The 18,565-nt window shown below is 30.4% G+C and overlaps 1 protein-coding gene across 1 annotated transcript; it reads left to right on the top strand.

The window, feature by feature from the left end:
* The first annotated feature begins 10,357 nt into the window (after positions 1-10,357).
* LOC145269073 (uncharacterized) lies at positions 10,358-17,843 on the top strand. Its single transcript, XM_080124674.1, has 3 exons — positions 10,358-10,609; positions 15,227-15,355; positions 16,823-17,843. The coding sequence occupies exons 1-3, from the start codon at positions 10,602-10,604 to the stop codon at positions 17,652-17,654; spliced, it is 969 nt and encodes a 322-aa protein (XP_079980800.1). The 5' UTR covers positions 10,358-10,601; the 3' UTR covers positions 17,655-17,843.
* The last annotated feature ends 722 nt before the right edge of the window (positions 17,844-18,565 follow it).

Genomic DNA, 18,565 nt, shown 5'->3' with positions numbered 1-18,565 from the left:
CAGAGAGAGAGATGATGATGATGATGATGATGATGATGATGATGATGATGATGATGATGATGATGATGATGTGTGGTGGAGTGATGTGGGTGACGACAAAATAAAAAACCAATCGGCTCGGTGTCCATTACTCTCTCTGACCATTTTCCCAGCTAACTAGAACCACGTGACACACACGTATTTCCGGATCAGTATGTATGTATGTATGTATGTATGTATCTTATTTTTCTTCTCATTTTATTTGGTGTCTTTTAATAACTCCTGCTGATAATTTAATTCTTAAGTTATAACTTTTACATTTCAGTTGACCCCTTTTTACTCTACATTTTTTGGCACCTCTCAACGTCATATTCTCTGGATCATTTTGATATTGACTTTTCTATTTAAAATTTGATTCAATCACCATTCAACTTTTTTTCTTTTTCTTTTTCTTCACTCATTTTTCTTAATTACGCCTTGCCTCGGCAGTCGAGTTTTAAATTTCTTACATTGGTTTTACGCAAATCTTATCTTTTTTTTAATAACATTATTGGAATTTCCCTTTTATTTGTACCTATTTGTGAATTATTCCACGGATTTCTGCCTTCTGGATTATTTTAGACCATCTTCCAATTACGCGATTCCCTTGGATTTTACTTGTGTGAATGGAAATTTAACCAAATTTCTTGGATTCTGCATTTTGGATTTTACCGTCATTTGATACTTTACCCTCACCAGACTATGCCTACTAGACACTATCCTCGAGTGTCTAAGGTCTCTCTGTACAGGGGTTTGTCAGAACAATCTGGCATGAGGATACTTTTTCCATAGAAGTAAACCCTGACCAAATATTCAAAATCACATAGTATTCGCAGCCCAAATAAGATCTCCTCACTACGGCTACCCCACAGCTTTTCCGAGGAATGGTGCACCTTCTCCAAGTGATATTACCTCAAGTAATAGCACGAAGCTGGATACTCCACCAGACTAGATAAATTCTTGTCCTGGAATCCAGTAAGACCAAGAGACCAAAAGGAAAGACATACTACAACGTATGAAAATGGTTAATTGGAGAGAGGAAAATTATGTTCTCAATTTCTTTACTAACTCAGTGTTTGAGAGATAAAGAACTTAAATGGAACATTCGAATATCTATGTATCTCATATAGAGTTCAAGTGTTAGCCCCAGGTTGTGGGCCCCTTGATTTCTGAGAACTTCGACTGAAGTAAAATAAAACAAAAAGTGAAATCACCTTTTTCTTCACCATATTCCCTCTGCTTCACTTTTTGTTATCAAGTAAGATCTTTGACGTACTTGTAGTTTCATCAAATACTTTTGCAAGCGAAATCGATCCCGCATTTTGCTAAATCCTACCCTCTGATGAGAAGGAAAGTATTTCTTCGAAACTCCGCGGATTAAGGACTATTCACTTATTTAATGTTTCCTTTTTAAATTAAATATGTTTTTAACTCTTTTCAATATGTTTTTTTAACATGTTTTATTCACTTTTTGCTCTTATATATATATATATATATATATATATATATATATATATATATATATATATATATATATATATGTATATATATATATATATATATATATAGAGAGAGAGAGAGAGAGAGAAAGATAGATAGATAGATAGATAGATAAACAGTTAATTTACTGCTTCTGATCGACCACTATAACAATATAAAATAACAGAACTTAATATTAAATTATTGTATTAAACTTCATTTATTTTACAGATAATTTTATAAAAATAACCGTAGATTCTCTACAGTGATCGTCAATACCCGGCTCCAGGATCCAGCCTCTTTGCTTCCGACCCTTTTATGTCGGATCCACCCCTTGGCCACGTCTACACAGACCTGACCCATCTGAGAGACGTTCACATCAATCTCCATGTGACGTTATTCCATGTTACTCAGGATCCAGCTTCCTCACTTCCATTCCTGCAACCTCTGTTCCTGTATATCCAGCTCTTGGCCACATGGACCAGACCTAAGACATCTCATCACACCTCAGAGAGGTCCATATCACTTTCTGATGACGTCATTCCATGTTATCCAGGATGCAGTTTCCACATCTCCAGCTATCCAGTTTTAGTCTTCCAGTCTATCCAATCTCCGCTGCTGTCTGTCCAGGTATAACATTTTCTATCCTGTTACCAAAATCTTTATCGATCGATTTCCTCCAGTTCTATATTTTCCTCGTGTATTTAAGGCAGAGTCAATATAAAATTAGTTTTACAACTATTAATCTGTGTCTGTCTTATCTACTTTGTGTCAGTAACGCGTTAACGCGGTACTGGTTTGAACCCAGCTTTCTTGTGCCAAGTTGAATGCAAAGGGGTCGAAAAAGGTTACCAGTGACAAAGATCAGACTTGCTGACTCACGGTGCGCGAGCAATTGCACTGAGAGATTGACAAGCGCCATTGTCAGTGAGTTTATTTTGAGTGCAAACTGTTAACGGGGTGTTACCGCCCCCCACACAAACACCTTAAAATAAATAGGGATGCACATGCGTTTTCTAGTCAGTTCGGCAGTCTACAATAGAGTTGGATAGTTAGTTAATCGCAGGCAGTTAGGCTGTCGCAATTCTGAGAAGATGAAAGACTTCTGGTGGGGGCGACGAAAGATGACGATGAATAGCAGATAAAATGATAGAAAAATTTCTACTTTCCTTTTAATGATGAGTGACGGGAATAAAGATCAAATTGTCTAGAGAAATGAGAAATGCGTCTGTTTGTATGCATGAGAGAGATTTTGTTCTGAATAATACAATACATTTCTTCAACAAGTAATAGTAAATAATAATTAATAAGTAATAAGTACTAATAAATAATAATTAATAAATAATAGTAAATAATAATTAATAAGTAATAGTAAATAATAATTAATAAGTAATAGTAAATATTAATTAATAAGGATTAGTCTATAATAATTAATAAATAGTAGTAAATAATAATTAATAATTAATAAGTAATAATAAATAATAATTAATAATTAATAGTAAATAATAATTAATAAGTAATAATAAATAATAATTAATAAGTGATAGTAAATAATAATTAATAATAATAATAAATAATAATTAATAAATAATAGTAAATAATAATTAGTAAGTAAGTAAATAATAATTAAGAAATAATAGTAAATAATTATTAATAAATAATAGTAAATAATAAATAATAAATAAATAATAGTAAATAACAATTAATGAGTAATAGTACATAATAGTTAATAAATAATAGTTAATAATAATTAATAAATAATAGTAAATAATAAATAATAAGCAATAGTCAATAATAATTAATAAATAATAGAAAATTATAATTAATGAGTAATAGTAAAAAAATAATTAATACATAATATTAAATAATAATTAATAAGTAATAGTAAATATTAATAAATAAATAATAGTAAATAATAATTAATGAATAATAGTAAATACTAATTAATAAAAAATGATAAATAATAATTAATAAATAATAAAAAATAATAATTAATATATAATAGTATAAAATAATAAATAAATAATAAGTAATAATTTATAAGAAATAGACATTATTAATTAATAAATAATAGTAAATAATAACTAATAAGTAATAGTAAATAATAATTAATAAATAATATTAAATAATAATTAATAAATAATAGTAAATAGCAATTAATAAATTATAGTAAATAATAATTAATAAGTAATAGTAAATAATAATTAATAAGTAATAATAAATAATAAATAATAATAATAACAATAATAAAATGATACTAAATAATAATTAATAAGTAATAGTAAATAATTATTAATAAATAATAGTAAATAATAATCAATAAGCAATAGTAAATAATATAATATAAGTAATAGTAAAAACATTAATGAATAATAGTAAATAATAAGTAAAAAATAATAGTAAATAATAATTAACAAATAATAGTAAATAAGAATTAATAAATAATAGTAAACAATACTTATTAAGTAATAGTAAATAATAATTTATAAATAATAGTACATAATAAATAATAAATAATAATAAATAATAAATAATGATTAATAGTAAATAATAATTTATAAGTTATGGTAAATAATGATTAATAAACAATAGTATATAATAATTAATAAATATAAGTAAATAATAATTAATACATAATAGTAAATAATAATCAATAAATAATAGTAATTAATGATTAATAAATAATAGTAAATAATAATCAAAAAGTAATAGTAAATAATGATTAATAAGCAATGAAAAATAATTATGAATAAAGAATAGTAAATAATAATTAATAAATAATACTAAATAATAATTAATAAATCATAGTAAATAATACTTAATAAATCATAGTAAATAATAATTAATAAATCATAGTAAATAATAATCAATAAATAATACTAAATAATAATTAATAAATAATGGTAAATAATAATTAATAAGTAATAGTAAATAATAATTAATAAATCATAGTAAATAATAATCAATAAATCATAGTGAATAATAATTAATAAGTAATAGTAAATAATAATTAACAAGTAATAGTAAATAATAATTAATAAGTAATAGTAAATAATAATTTATAAGTAATAGCAAATAATAATTAATAAGTAATAATAAATAATAATTTATAATTAATAAGTAATAATAAATAATAATTTATAAGTAATAGTGCATAATAATTAATGAATCATAGTAAATAATAATAATTAAATAATAGTAAATAATAATTAATAAATAATAGTAAATAATAAATTATAAGTAATAGTAAATAATAAATAATAAGTAATAATCAATAATAAAAATAGTAAATAATAATGAAAAAATAATAGTAAATAATAAATAATACGTAATAGTAAACATTAAATAATAATTAAACGTAAATAATAAATAATGGTTAATAAATAATAGTAAATAATAAACATTAAGTAATAGTAAATAATAATTAATAAGTAATAGTAAATAATAATTAATAAATAATAGTAAATAATAATTTATATGTAATAAAAAACAATAATTAATTACTAATAGTAAATAATAATAAATAAGTAATAATAAATAATAATTAATAAATAATAGTAAATAAAAATAAATAAATAATAGTAAATAATAATTAATAAATAACAGTAAATAATAATTAGTAAGTAATAGTAAATAAAAATAAATAAATAATAGTAAATAATAATTCATAGTTAATAATAATAATAATTAATAAATAATAGTAAATAATAATTTATAAGTAATGCTAAATAATTATTAATAAATAATGGTAAATAATAAATAATAATTATTAAGTAATAGTAAATAATAATTATTAAATAATAATAATTAATAAGCAATAGTAAATAATAAATAATAAATAACAGTAACTAATAAATAATAAGTAATAGTAAAAAATAATTAATAAATAATAGTAAAAAATAATTAACAAATAATAGTAAATAATAAAAAATGAGTAATAGTAAATTATAATTATTAAGTAATAATAAATATTAATTAATGAATATTAGTAAATAATAATTAATAAGTAATAGTAATAATAATTAATAAAAAATAGTAAATAATAAATAATAATTAATAAGTAATAAGTAATAGTAAATAATAATTAATAAATAATTGTAAATAATAAGTAATATATAATAGTAAATAATAAAAAATGAGTAATAGTAAATAATAATTAATAAATTATAGTAAATAATAATTAATAAATAATAGTAAATAATTAGTAATATATAAGAGTACAAAATAATTAATAAATAATAGTAAATAATAAGTAATAAGTAATAGTAAATAATAATTAAGAAATAAGAGTAAATAATAATTAATAAGTAATAATAAATAATAATTAATAAATAATAGTAAATAATCATTAATAAATAATAGTAAATAATAATAATAAAAAATAGTGAATAATAATTAATAAGTAATAGTAAATAATTATCAATTAATAATAATAAATAATAATTAATAAGTAATAATAATTAATGAATAATAGTAAATAATAATTAATAAATAATAGTAAATAATAATTAATTAATAATAGTAAATAATAATTAATAATTAATAGTAAATAATAAATAATAAATAATAGTAAATAATAATTAACAAACAATGGTAAATAATAATTAATAATTAATAGTAAATAATAATTTATAAGTTATGGTTAATAATGATTAATAAATAATAGTATATAATAATTAATAAATAATAGTACATAATAATTTATAAATAATAGTAAATAATAATTAATAAGTAATAGTAAATAATAATTAATAAATAATAGTAAATAATAATTGATAAGTAATAGTAAATAATAATTTATCAGTTATGATAAATAATAATTAATAAATCATAGTATATAATAATTAATAATAAATAGTAATAATTAATTAATTAATAATATTAAATAATAATCAATAAGTAATAGTGAATAATAATTAATAAATAATAAATAATAGTAAATAATAATAATAATAATAAATAATAATAGTAAATAATAATTAACAAGTAATTGTAAATAATAATTAATAAATAATAGTAAATATTAAATTATAAGTAATAGTAAATAATAAATAATAAGTAATAATAAATAATAATTAATAAATAATAGTAAATTATAAATAATACGTAATAGTAAATAATAAATAATAATGAATAGTAAATAATAATTAATAATTAATTAATAATAGTAAATAATAAATAATAATAATAGTAAATAATAATTAATAAATAATAGTAAATAATAATTAATAAATAATAGTAAATAATAAATAATAATTAATAAATAATAATTAATAAATAATAATAAATAATAAATAATAGCAAATAATAATTAATACATAATAGTAAATAATAATTATACATAATAGTAGATAATTAATAATAAATAATAATGAATAAATAATAGTAAATAATAATTAATACATAATAGTAAATAATAATTAATAAATAATAGTAAATAATAATTAATAAATAATAGTAAATAATAAATAATAGTAAATAATAATCAATAAATAATAGTAAATACTTAATAATAAGTAATAGTAAATAATAAATAATAAGTAATAGTAAATAATAATTAATAAATAATAGTAAATAATAATTAATAAATAATAGTAAATAATAATTAATAAGCAATAGTAAATAATAAATAATAAGTAATAGTAAATAATTATTAATCTTCCTTTATTCGCGACATTCACCTTTTGCGACGTCAATCATTTTGCAAGTAAATATATTTTCCTTAAAAATAATCAGTAAATATCATAGCAACATCAATTTACAGTTTAATCAAGACATTCAAAAATGAAAATATCGAAAAAAAAAGTTATATTGTACGTATCCGTTTTGGATCTCCGAAAAAAAATTTCACTTAATTTGATCGAGTATTTTTTTTTTTTTTTTTTTTTTTTACAGCAGAAAAACACGTTTTTATGAGCGCGTTGAAGACAGACATCTTGGAATTTTTCTTAATTTTTGTTTGGTGTTTACAAACGCCACGGGAGATAACTCCAGTTAAAACGCCGACATTCCCTCCCCATCTTTAATACGAGCTTTTCTTCTTAAAAATCAAACTTTGCTCAGTATCATAACAAATTGTTTTTTCTCTGTAAAACAAAAACTACTTGATGAAATTAAGTGAAATTTTTTCGGAGAACTTCATTCCATAACGGATACGTGCAATATAACCTTTTTTCGATATTTTCATTTTTTAATGTCTTGATTAAACTGTACAAGTACCAAATCATTAAACATCACTGGTAGTGAAAATTGCAGCAATAGAAAAGCTAACAGTGATACAATACAAGAACGGAACTCATCGTGCTCGGTATCAGTTTACATGAAATAAAACGAAACACCTGGATCAGACAGCAAACTCGAGTAAATGGTGTCATCATCGCCATACAAATGACAAAACATAGATGAGTAGTAGTCGATGTTTGCACATCGACGTATGGAATCAGGGTGCATGGACGCGTTTGTGCGCAAGTCGTCTGCGCATGCGCTATCCTAGGTGGGAACAAATTATATGTTGGACCAATCGGAAAACTTTCTGAGTTTGTTTGAAATGGTCTTTTTAGGGGGTTGCCGGATTTTTCTTCAATGAACCAATGGAACTCAGTTGACCTGAGTCTGTGGAACGGTGTCGCTGGACGCCCCACTTTGGGCACTCATCTCTGCCACATTTCTTTCCACTCACACACACAAACATTAACGAACACACAGACACGCAACTTATCTCACTGTCATCTGAAAATCTGTATAGACTTTGTTAATTGAATTGTTCAAGTCTTTTTCACTGAACTCCGATCGTAGTGCGATATCAAGTGAACGTTGACTCTTGTAAACAACTTTCAATCAATTCTGGTTTATTTAAATGAGCGGAGAAATTTTGAATGCGATTTTCTTGACTGCTGAGTCTCACGGCTCTTGATTGATCGACCCAGCCTTCTGATGTCTCGGCTAATAGACTCGCTTGTTTTTGCAGGAGCTCTGAAAGTATTCATGAACATTCTGTGTTTTCCTGTTGAAGTGAACTATCCATTTTAAACATGTATAAGTTGTGTCTTTTGTTAATTCTTGCCTTCTTGGCTCATTATTTTCTTTTGTTTATCGTATCACAATGTCTCTTGTATTTCTCATATTTGACTATAAAACCTGCAAATTTTTTTCACTGAAGGTATTTCTATGTGTTCGGCTCATCTTATGAGTACTTCACAAGATTTCCAGCTACGGTATAACTGGAAATGTTTTCTCAATCATTACATCATTCCTCTCCGATAGGCTCATAAAAGTAGTGGTCGATGGACAAAAATCAGAGGCCTGCAGTATTAATGCTGGGGTCCCTCAAGGGTCAATCTTGGGCCCAACTCTCTTCCTGATATACATCAATGACCTCCCTAAACACATACTAAAATCATTCGTTGACATCTATGCTGATGACACGATCATCTACGGCAACAGATCAAAGGCTGTAAATGACAAAGTTCTCTCTGATTCTCTCTCCTCTAATCTCGAGTGCGTGGTTCAGTGGGGGAAGATGTGGCTGGTTACCTTTACTGCATCTAAAACCAAACTCCTATCTTTACATCATCAACGCTCTGATCCCCATCTAGCATCAATTGAAATGGATGGCTCTCGTCTAGGAGAAGCCCCGTGTTTTGACAAGCTTCTGGGTTTATCCTTTACTCCTGATCTGAAATGGAACACGTACATCAAGTCTGTTGCCAAGGTCGCTGGAAAGATGGTGGGATCCTTCTACCGCTCCAGAAGATATCTCACTACTGATGCCATACTCTACTCTATCTATATAAAAGCCAAGTACGTCCAAGGATGGAATACTGCTGCCATATCTGGGCAGGAGCTGCTAAAAACAGCCTATCCTGCCTTGACAGAGTACAAAATAGACTTCGTGGCTTAGTGGGGGATGCCCTTTTCTCTACCCTGCAACCTCTCTCCCACAGAAGAGACGTTGCGAGCCTATCCTTGTTTTATCGTTATTTCCATAGCAGGTGCTCATCTGAACTCCAATCTCTAGTCCCCCCTCGCCAATCTTTCATGAAAAACACCCGTCTAGCTGAATCCACTGTGAAAAATTTCCCCCACTCTTTATCTGTGCCTAAATCAAAACGTGGATTTCATGAACAAAGCTTCTTTCTTAGAACTGCACGCCTGTGGAACTCTGTTCCATCTGCCTGCTTCCCACCTGACTACAACTTGGATGTCTTCAAGTCCAACGTTAACAAATTCCTAATGAATCGCCCCCTTAAGTAAACACTTCATCAAACCTCCACACTAACGTACTGTACTTGCAATAACCCTTATCCCTGAGTGACTTCCGAGCCTTGATAAGTGGTGACCACCGTGTAAAAAAAAAAAAAAACTTCTCTCCTTACAAGGCACCATGGGGTAGAACCCCAAGGCTGGCGTGAACATATCCCTAAAGGCAATAGATGGGCAGGTCACCTTTCGAAATATAAAGATAAGTGAACATATAAAGCGACAGAATGGATACCAAGGCAATGGGAAAAACTTAGAGGAAGGCCAAAAATCTGGTGAAGAGACAACTTCAACGACAGTTATACTTGACCACTAGCCGAGGACAAAACAAGTTGGAAGAAAATCCGGAAATCCGCCAGGAGGGATAAAGAATGATGATGAAAAGCATTCGTTTATTTTACCAAATCTTCCATCTACCATTCCGTCTTTCCCCCATTTTCTCTAATTTCGTCAATCATCTCTCCTACTACTTATCTTATTATTCGCCATTTTTTGACAAGAACTTATGTACATGAAAATCGATGATGTCATAAAGGATGGATGACAGCTTTTGGCGCCATTAGAAATTAATAAAGCTGATTTTGTGACGTCATGACAGATTTCTGTCCAACATTTTAGAAGAAATTTGCACGACAAATGAGGAAGATGAAATTGTTTGACTGCAATGAAGCCTTGTCGAATCGGATTTCACCTTGATTGATTTCTGACCAATCGATAAGATACTACCATTTTTCGATCGGTGTTTAGTATAAAAAAAACTTCATCAAACGATCATTTAAAATTTGGAGCTTGAGGGTTCATTTTCTCGTTATTTTGCATGATTTACATGGCAAACTGGACCAAAAATGGAACAGTAAGTTTTTAAATTTTTTTTTACAGAGGAGTCACCATTTATCAAGGCCCGAAGGCCACTGGAGGATAAGGGTTAATGAGTGTACAGTAACCAATGAGGCAATATCGTAGTCATCATTAGTAGTGAAAATTTGGTAAATTAGATTACTTCAGGGGATGGCTCATCAAGAATTTGTTTACGTTGAACTTGAAGACGACCAAATTGTCGTCAGCTGGAAAAGCAGAGAAACGGAAGAGATTTTACCAGGCGTGCCGTTAAAGGTTGGTGAAGAAATCGTTGAGGAATATCATATCCAAAAGGGCTTATAATGCTTAACTTACTTTTTTTTTCATTTTCATTTTAATTTTCTTTAATTATTTTTTATTTACGGAGGAGTCACTACTTAGCAAGGCCAGAAGGCCACTCAAAGATAGGAGTTAATGAGTGTAGTAATCGTTAGTAGTGGAAATTTGATAAATTGAATTACTAAAGGGCACGCCTCAAGAACTTGTTTACATTGGAATTGAAGACGATTATATTGTAGTCAACTGGAAAACAGAGAAACGGAAAAGAGTTCCACAGGCGTGCAGTTATAAGAAAAAAGCGGTACTCTTACATAATTTGACCCGAATTTTCGTGAATTCCCGTCAAGCATGGATCGGGCGAGATCGGCAATGATCGGTGTCAGCCGAGCGTTGTTCAAATGTTGAAAGGCTAACTCGACTTTTTATTTTATTTATTTAATTTTTTTTTCTGTTACGTTTTTATTAATTTTTAAGGTGATATTAAGGAGGGTGGCTTTTTATTTTCCGATGAGGCGCAAAAACATAAATGTTTACTTAAAAAAAGATCGTGTGTAAAGGATGGTTTCTCCTGGAGATGTACAAATGGACAGTGCCACCAAAAGAACTTGACTGAACAATAAGTCTTGAAAATAAAATAATAAAATCAAGAAGAAAAAAAATACGGTTACAAAAAAGAAAAAAAAAAAAAAAAAAAAAAAAAAAACTTGTACTTACACCTAACAATTATTCTGTTAAAAAATCTTTTCTTGGAGAAAAAAAAAACCCCAAACTTTCTGTTGATAAATATTTTGCAAAAAAAAAAAAAAAAAATAATAATAATAATAAATAAATACTAAAATGAAATAAACATATTTTCATTTTTCAAGGTAGTTTTTTTGTTGTTGTTATCAAAAATAACATTTGAATTTGTATTTTTTCCGTTTCTTTTTTTTTCTTTTCTTTTTTTTTTTCATTTTTCGTCTGTTACTACGCTCGGCTGACACTGATGATTGGCGGTCTCGCCCGATCTATGCTTGACGAGAATTCACGAGAATTCGGGTCAAATTATGCAAGCGTACCAAAAAAGCTTTGTTCATGGAATCTACGTTTAGGTTTAGGCACTGATAAAGAGTTGGTGAAATTATTGATTGTGGTTTCAACCAGACGAGTGTTTTTCATGAACGTTTGGCAGAAGGGGACCATAGATTGTATCTCAGACGATTATTTACAAAAATGAACCCCCTCACTAAAAATCTTTGCCCAACAAATCCTCTAGCCGGCTTTGGGTAGGATTGAAACCGCTATCTTCATACAATGCTAACCTGGAAACGTAATGAGACGACAACTATGGAAGGCGGTAATTACTGAGGATACAGTTAAGAGACTCAGCATTACTATCCCAACGTGGTTAACCGCCTGACAAAGGCCAGAGGAATAGTTGGCCGAAACGTCGTGAAACAACAACGGCAGAGACGAGGATAACAGTCCGCAAATAAATACATAAATAAATAAATATGTAAATAAATATGTATCGTATGCAAATTACTCATCTCAAAGGATTTCAATAATAAAATAAAAAGTTTAAGGTTGATGAAGAAATCCTTGAGAAATATCTCTAGAAAGCTTTGTTATAATGCTATATAAAAAATGGACGTTCTCGCTAAAAATTGAACAAGTTGTGTTTTTTAACATGGCAGTATTGTTTGTTTTATTCCAACTACTGTTCTCAATTATGGATGTTGTTCTCAGAACATTTTCGGTTGATGTAACCTCCAGTTGCCATATTTACGTTTGTGAACATCTCTCTGTGCATGTTGTTTGTGAAGGGGATTTTTACCTCAAGCGGTCAGACAGGATTATGTCACACCCATATGCATTAGGAGGTTATATCGGCCGAAACGTTTTGATAATAAGACCAATATTCCGACTTTTCAATGATGGAAAGATCCTGGAAAACAGTGAGCAGCTTATTTCTATCCTGATCGATTAAAAAATATCAACCTAACATTATAATCTGATTTACTATAAATTTTTTTAGCAGAAATTTATACCTCAAATGATAAAATTGAATTTAAATTAAAAATTTCGCCATTGCCTATGACCTCACGCAGATTGTTCACGATCCCACCCATGTACCTGACACTTCCGGTCAGTACGCTAGCCTTCTAGACCTTTTTCTCACAACTTCCCCGAGCTATGTTCATGTTCCGTTCTGTCTCCTCTGGGATCTTCCGACCACTCGGTTGTATCAGTTAAGATAAAAACGAAATGCAATAAGTCTTCAGAGTACCTCTCCACTGTACTGTATATCGATACTCTACGGCTGACTGGGATAGCTTCTGTCTACCCCTGCATTCCATGTTTAAAATGAAAGTGTCCTCCATAGTATCAGACCTGACCGAATGGTTAATTGTAAGCATAGACCGATTCATACCATCCAAAAAATTCCAACAAAAACCTAACAGCCAACCATAGTTCTCCCCAGAATGTGCTGCTGCCATCGCGCACAGAAATCACTTTTTCCATAGCTACCAACGTAATAGATGCACTGAGACTAAACCTGCTTTTAGGACTGCCAGTAACCATTGTAAAAGACTAATAAAAAATGCAAGAGAGCTATATGCTCAGTCTGTTAAATCCAAAGTAGCTGAGCAGCAGCTTGGTTCCCCACTCTTTATCTGTGCCAAAACCAAAACGTACATTCCATGAACAAAGCTTCTTTCTTAGAAGTGCACGCCTGTGGAACTGTTTTGTTTGCCTGTTTCCCACCTGACTACAACCTGGATGTCTTCATAAACAAATTCCCGATGAACCGCCGATTAAGTAAGACACTTTATACAATCTCCAATACGAACGCACTGTACACGCAATAACCTTTAACCCCGAGTGGCTTCCGGGTCTTGATAAGTGATGACTACCTTATAAAAAAACAAAACAAAAAAACGCCGAAACCTGGGAATAACGTTAAGTAGGATTGCCCATGGTGCCAATGCGGTATTATGGTGACTGGAACTAGTTTAAGAGATTAGACCAAAAAGATGACAGACGCCCTCCTTCTCACCCCATCCAATTTGGATTGCGCTACATGCAATTGTTTTTTAGTACAGTGTGGAACGATGAAATTGTCGTCCTAGCAAAAGACATGATTCCATTTCCGTTTGATGAAAACCGGTTTTCTGTTTTGGTGCTGTGATGATCCTCTGGTAAAAGCAGGTGGTAACTGGGTGTGGCAGCAAGACTTGGCACCGGCAGGGCTTCAGAAGGAGCGCCACAACTTTGTACCCTTCTCTCACTGTCCCCCCCCCTCCCACGATCTGAACCTGCTGGACTACTTTGTTTGGTCATACGTTGAGAACATCACCAACATGACCTCCCACAACACCAAAGCCAGTCTGATCGCCACTATCCGCCGAGCTTTCGCCGGCGTTTGTGGAAAAGGCATGCTCCCAGTTTCGGACCCATATCGAGGTGGTGATTTAGGCTGAAGGCGGCTACATTGAATAAATGTCAGCTCTACTACATAATTAAGTTACCTGAATTGATTTTGTCAGTAAAAGTTTTAGAATAAAGTTGTAGTGTTGTTTTTTTTTTTATCGTTCTACCTTGTATTTTTTTTTGTGAAATGTTTTTGTAAAATTTATTGTGATAATTATTCACGACCAGATATAACCATGCATAATTTCGTATACTGTTGAAAGCAACAGTGACAATGACTATTGCTTTTAGGCATCGATTCTCGGTTAGACAAAAGCTCAAATCAGCATTATATTTCAACCAATCAGAATGCAAGAAATAAATATACCGTCCTGAAATCCAGTGTGTACTATAAAAACACAAACAAATTTTTTCTCTCTTTTTCTTCTTTTTTTTCCAGATACAATTTGTCTTTATTTGCACTTTCAATAACAAAATTAAGAAATAAAATTTTTTATTTTATTTGAAATTTGACTTTTTCATTTTAAATTTTCATTCAAGCCATTATATATAATTTTTTTTATATAAAATCCAAAGTAGGTTCTCTACAGTGCAATGTAGACTACAATGTATTGTGGACTAAGTCACTGCGGGGAGGCATATGAAGCTTCTTTCCGGTGCATCGCAATGGGCCCCTAACTAGCGCAGACAATCAATCGATTTCGATGACAATAAAATATGGGAGAGTGAAACATTCGTTGATCATTAAATCCCGGGTAACATCGGGTCTCCTTGCTAGTATTTCATAAATATCAATTTTCTTTATGTTTCTTATTTGTGTCTCATTGGCTAAACATGATTCGGGATAGTAAAATGAAAAAAAAAAAATTAAATGTTATGTTATTTTATTTATAAATTTTCTTTTCTTTTTTTTTTCCAGCGTGGATGATGGTGATTTAAATGCCGACTCTTCACGAATAAATAATCGCTCTTTACCAAAAGGCTGGAGACGTAAAGTCGTTAGGAGAACGAATGGAAAATCGACTGGCAAATATGTTTGTTTTTATAGGTAAATAGTCTTATCTTTGTAATTTTTACATGCACCAAACTTTTCAAGGTCTTTTGCATAAAGGCTGGTCCTATGTCGGGCAGCAAGTAAATCAGCTAGTTCATCTTAACAAGGATCGAACTGAGTGCATGTAGACGTGACACAAAGTTTGGGAAATAAACGATTTCCTATGAAAAAGACAGACAGAACTGTCGTGTAAGGTTAAAATGTTTAAAAGTAGAGAAAAACAGAGACTCCAGGAATGATGTATGACGTCATGGATATGCGATTGGCAAAGAAATAGGGAAGATTGAGATCAATCTCTCGATGGGGATTGGTACAGCGTAATAATGCTAACTAAAAGAAAAACTTTGATAATCGCCAAGAGCGAAATGCCATCCCCTGTAAGAGCGCCGTTCGTTATGTCCATCTATTAGTTAATATTGTTGCCTCATTTGGGCTGGTGCATCTACCACGTCCCCCTCTCTTGGATAAGGTCCAAAAAAGAGTTTTCAATCTAATAGGTCCCAATTTGTCAACTAAGCTGCCAACCCATGTCCCATCATTGCAATGTTGCTTCCCTGTGCCTGTTTTACAAGTAATTTAATGGAATCTGCTCTGATGAACTCATTTGCAAGTGACCCCATCAATGTACATATCCCCGACAAACCTGCTTAGCAACAAAATCATTACTTACTGTTGAGGTCTCTAAATGCCAGAAAGCTTTCTACTTTAATAGTTTCTCTCCTCAAACAGCGAGACTTTGCAACTCCCTTCCTGCTACCTGTTTCCCTGACTGTACTGATATGCAGAAATTTAAATGTAACATAAACTAACATCTTATTAAAACGTAACATGCGGCTACAGCCAAGATTGAACTCACTACACAGGTTTGTAGTGTAATTTAAATATTGTCCGTAGCTGAATACTTGATGCTTCGCCAGGGCTATCAAGGGTATTTTTTATCATGACGCCATCACTGGATTGTTTGTCTTCCACGACTTAAGAGAGACTAATCTACTCTCGAGAGAAGGATAGATCACGCCAGTTTCCCAACCTGGTATTTTACCTTGCGGTACATACAGCGCCTCGTCTTCCCAATTGATCGATATACGTGATTTTTGGAATATGAAATCTTTGTACGGTGACAGGTTCATACACACAAAAGGATTTTTAAAGATTTTTCTTGAAAAAAAAAGTTTTTATAGGCTCAACTGTAGCTAAGTACCCCATTTTATTATGCATACCCGTTTATACTCATTTTCTTCCTTCCATAAAACATAAAATTTATACACAAGTTACATTAATAGTTGATGTGGTTGTTGGCAATACTTAAGATATGCTATTGTCGCCCAAGATGGCCAGACCAAAGCCAGGAATCATGCCACAACAGCAAAGTAAATAAATAAATAATAAACATAAAATAAAATAATAATTTCAAATATGAAAGCAGTGCTTTTAAAAGAATAACTTTTTTTTTTCTTTCAGTCCAGAAAACCAGATGTTTTATTCCAAAGCAAAATTGCTCGAATATTTTGAAAAAGAGGCTTTGGATTTTAACATCGACGATTTTGAGTTCTGCAAGACGTCTACAAAAGGATTGTGCAACTCTCGTCTGGTGAAGAAACAATCTGCGGCTGCTAAAAAATTGTGCTCGAAAAAGACTTGTCCATCATCATTCCCTATGAATTGTTTGGGCAAAGGAAAGAAATTAATAGTAAAAATTTCTTTTCCTGTTCCGATAAAGTATCGACGGTTCTATCCTTCTCATGCCAGTGTTTGGCATTATATTGAGGATTGCGCGACGGTCCAAAAATATGGAAAACTGAAAAACAAGTGGGAAATGCCATACGGAAAGGAAATTAGCTTAAAACGGTTGTTGCCATTTAAAGATTCTACGCTGTCACACTTTCCGAGTGAAGAGAACGAAATAAAACTTTTGAAAAGTCTTCTGGAGAAATATCCACCAATAGATTCAAACGTAACGAAACTGAAAGATCCAAAGCTATTCAGCTGTTCGACTGATCGGAATTGTTGCGAAAAGTTGATAAATGATTCTTCCCTTGATGGTGATGTTTCTAAATCCAAATTTACTGAACTTAAAGAAAACTTCGAGCAAACATGCACCAAACATCTCTCAAAGAAGAAAAAACGTATCCTTTCGTTGAAATCTGTGACGAATTTAAGCCTGCAACAAACTTCAAAATCTGACATTTTAGACAAACCCTGCTTAATGTACGAGTCTTCTAATATGGCACATTCTCCCAGTAATCAGGGTCTTTCGTCCGAGCAAGATGAGCAGCTCTCAATGGTGCAATAACGTTTAAGAGCAGCCGCAACGTTGTGTGAAGATTAGTATCTTTTTATGGAAGTACGAGCAGTGATCCCCAGATCTTGCTTCTGCCCTGTATTCATGAAAAGGAGAATGCAGTGCATAAGAAAAAAGGGGCAGAGCGTTCTGAAACTGATATCTGATTTTTTCCGCCTTATAAACAAAATATACCTTTTATTTCGTTTTCTTTTTTATCCATTTTTTTCTAATTTTATTTCTTTTGTACAGGGTGAGCCCTCCAAAATACCATTCATGGAATCCTTAAAATTCAGAATCCTTTCTGCACTCCAACCATCTTCTATAATATAAATCTTACCTGTCTGTTTAAATGTATGTATGTATGTATGTATGTATGTATGTAGGTCTGCCTAAATATATGTATGTATGTATGTATGTAGGTTTGCCTAAATGTATGTATGTATGTATGTATGTATGTTTGGCTAAAACTTTCGACAGAGGCGACGGATTTTCACGAAATCGGTATCATTTTGAAGCCCGACCCTTCGGGCGACAAATATCGAAAAATTGGCTAAAATCATTAATTCCTTCACCCTCAACTGGCCACTTTTCTACAGGGAGGGATTGCTTTTTTCGCCGAAATATTTTCGATTAATTTAAACCTATGTCATTTCCGGTTTGGCGATGGGCGCAACAGCAAAGACGTTACTTTTTTTCACGTTCTTTTCCTCCTTCGCGATACGGGTTCGAGCCTGCCTACTAGCATTTTTTTTTTTTTTTTGCTCAACATACACCTCCAAATGCCCAGGCAACGCCGAGCACCCAGGCTAGTATTTGATAAAAATAAACCTTCAATCTATGCTCAACATGTTCATCAAGATTCGGCTATGAAAGTCCTCCCTTCAAAAGCAATGGTAGACACAAGGTCAAGTTTAATGTGG

This window comes from Euprymna scolopes, chromosome 45, assembly GCF_053919585.1.
Source record: "Euprymna scolopes isolate OS-2025 chromosome 45, ASM5391958v1, whole genome shotgun sequence".
Lineage (NCBI taxonomy): Eukaryota > Metazoa > Mollusca > Cephalopoda > Sepiida > Sepiolidae > Euprymna > Euprymna scolopes.
The sequence above is the reverse complement of the archived record's forward strand: the minus strand, read 5'-3'. Positions and strand labels throughout refer to the sequence as shown.

Excerpts from the sequence above, each read along its gene's own strand:
- LOC145269073 (XM_080124674.1), top strand. Across the intron at positions 15,356-16,822 it reads AAATATGTTTGTTTTTATAG|TCCAGAAAACCAGATGTTTT; the intron begins GTAAATAGTCTT and ends TTTTTCTTTCAG.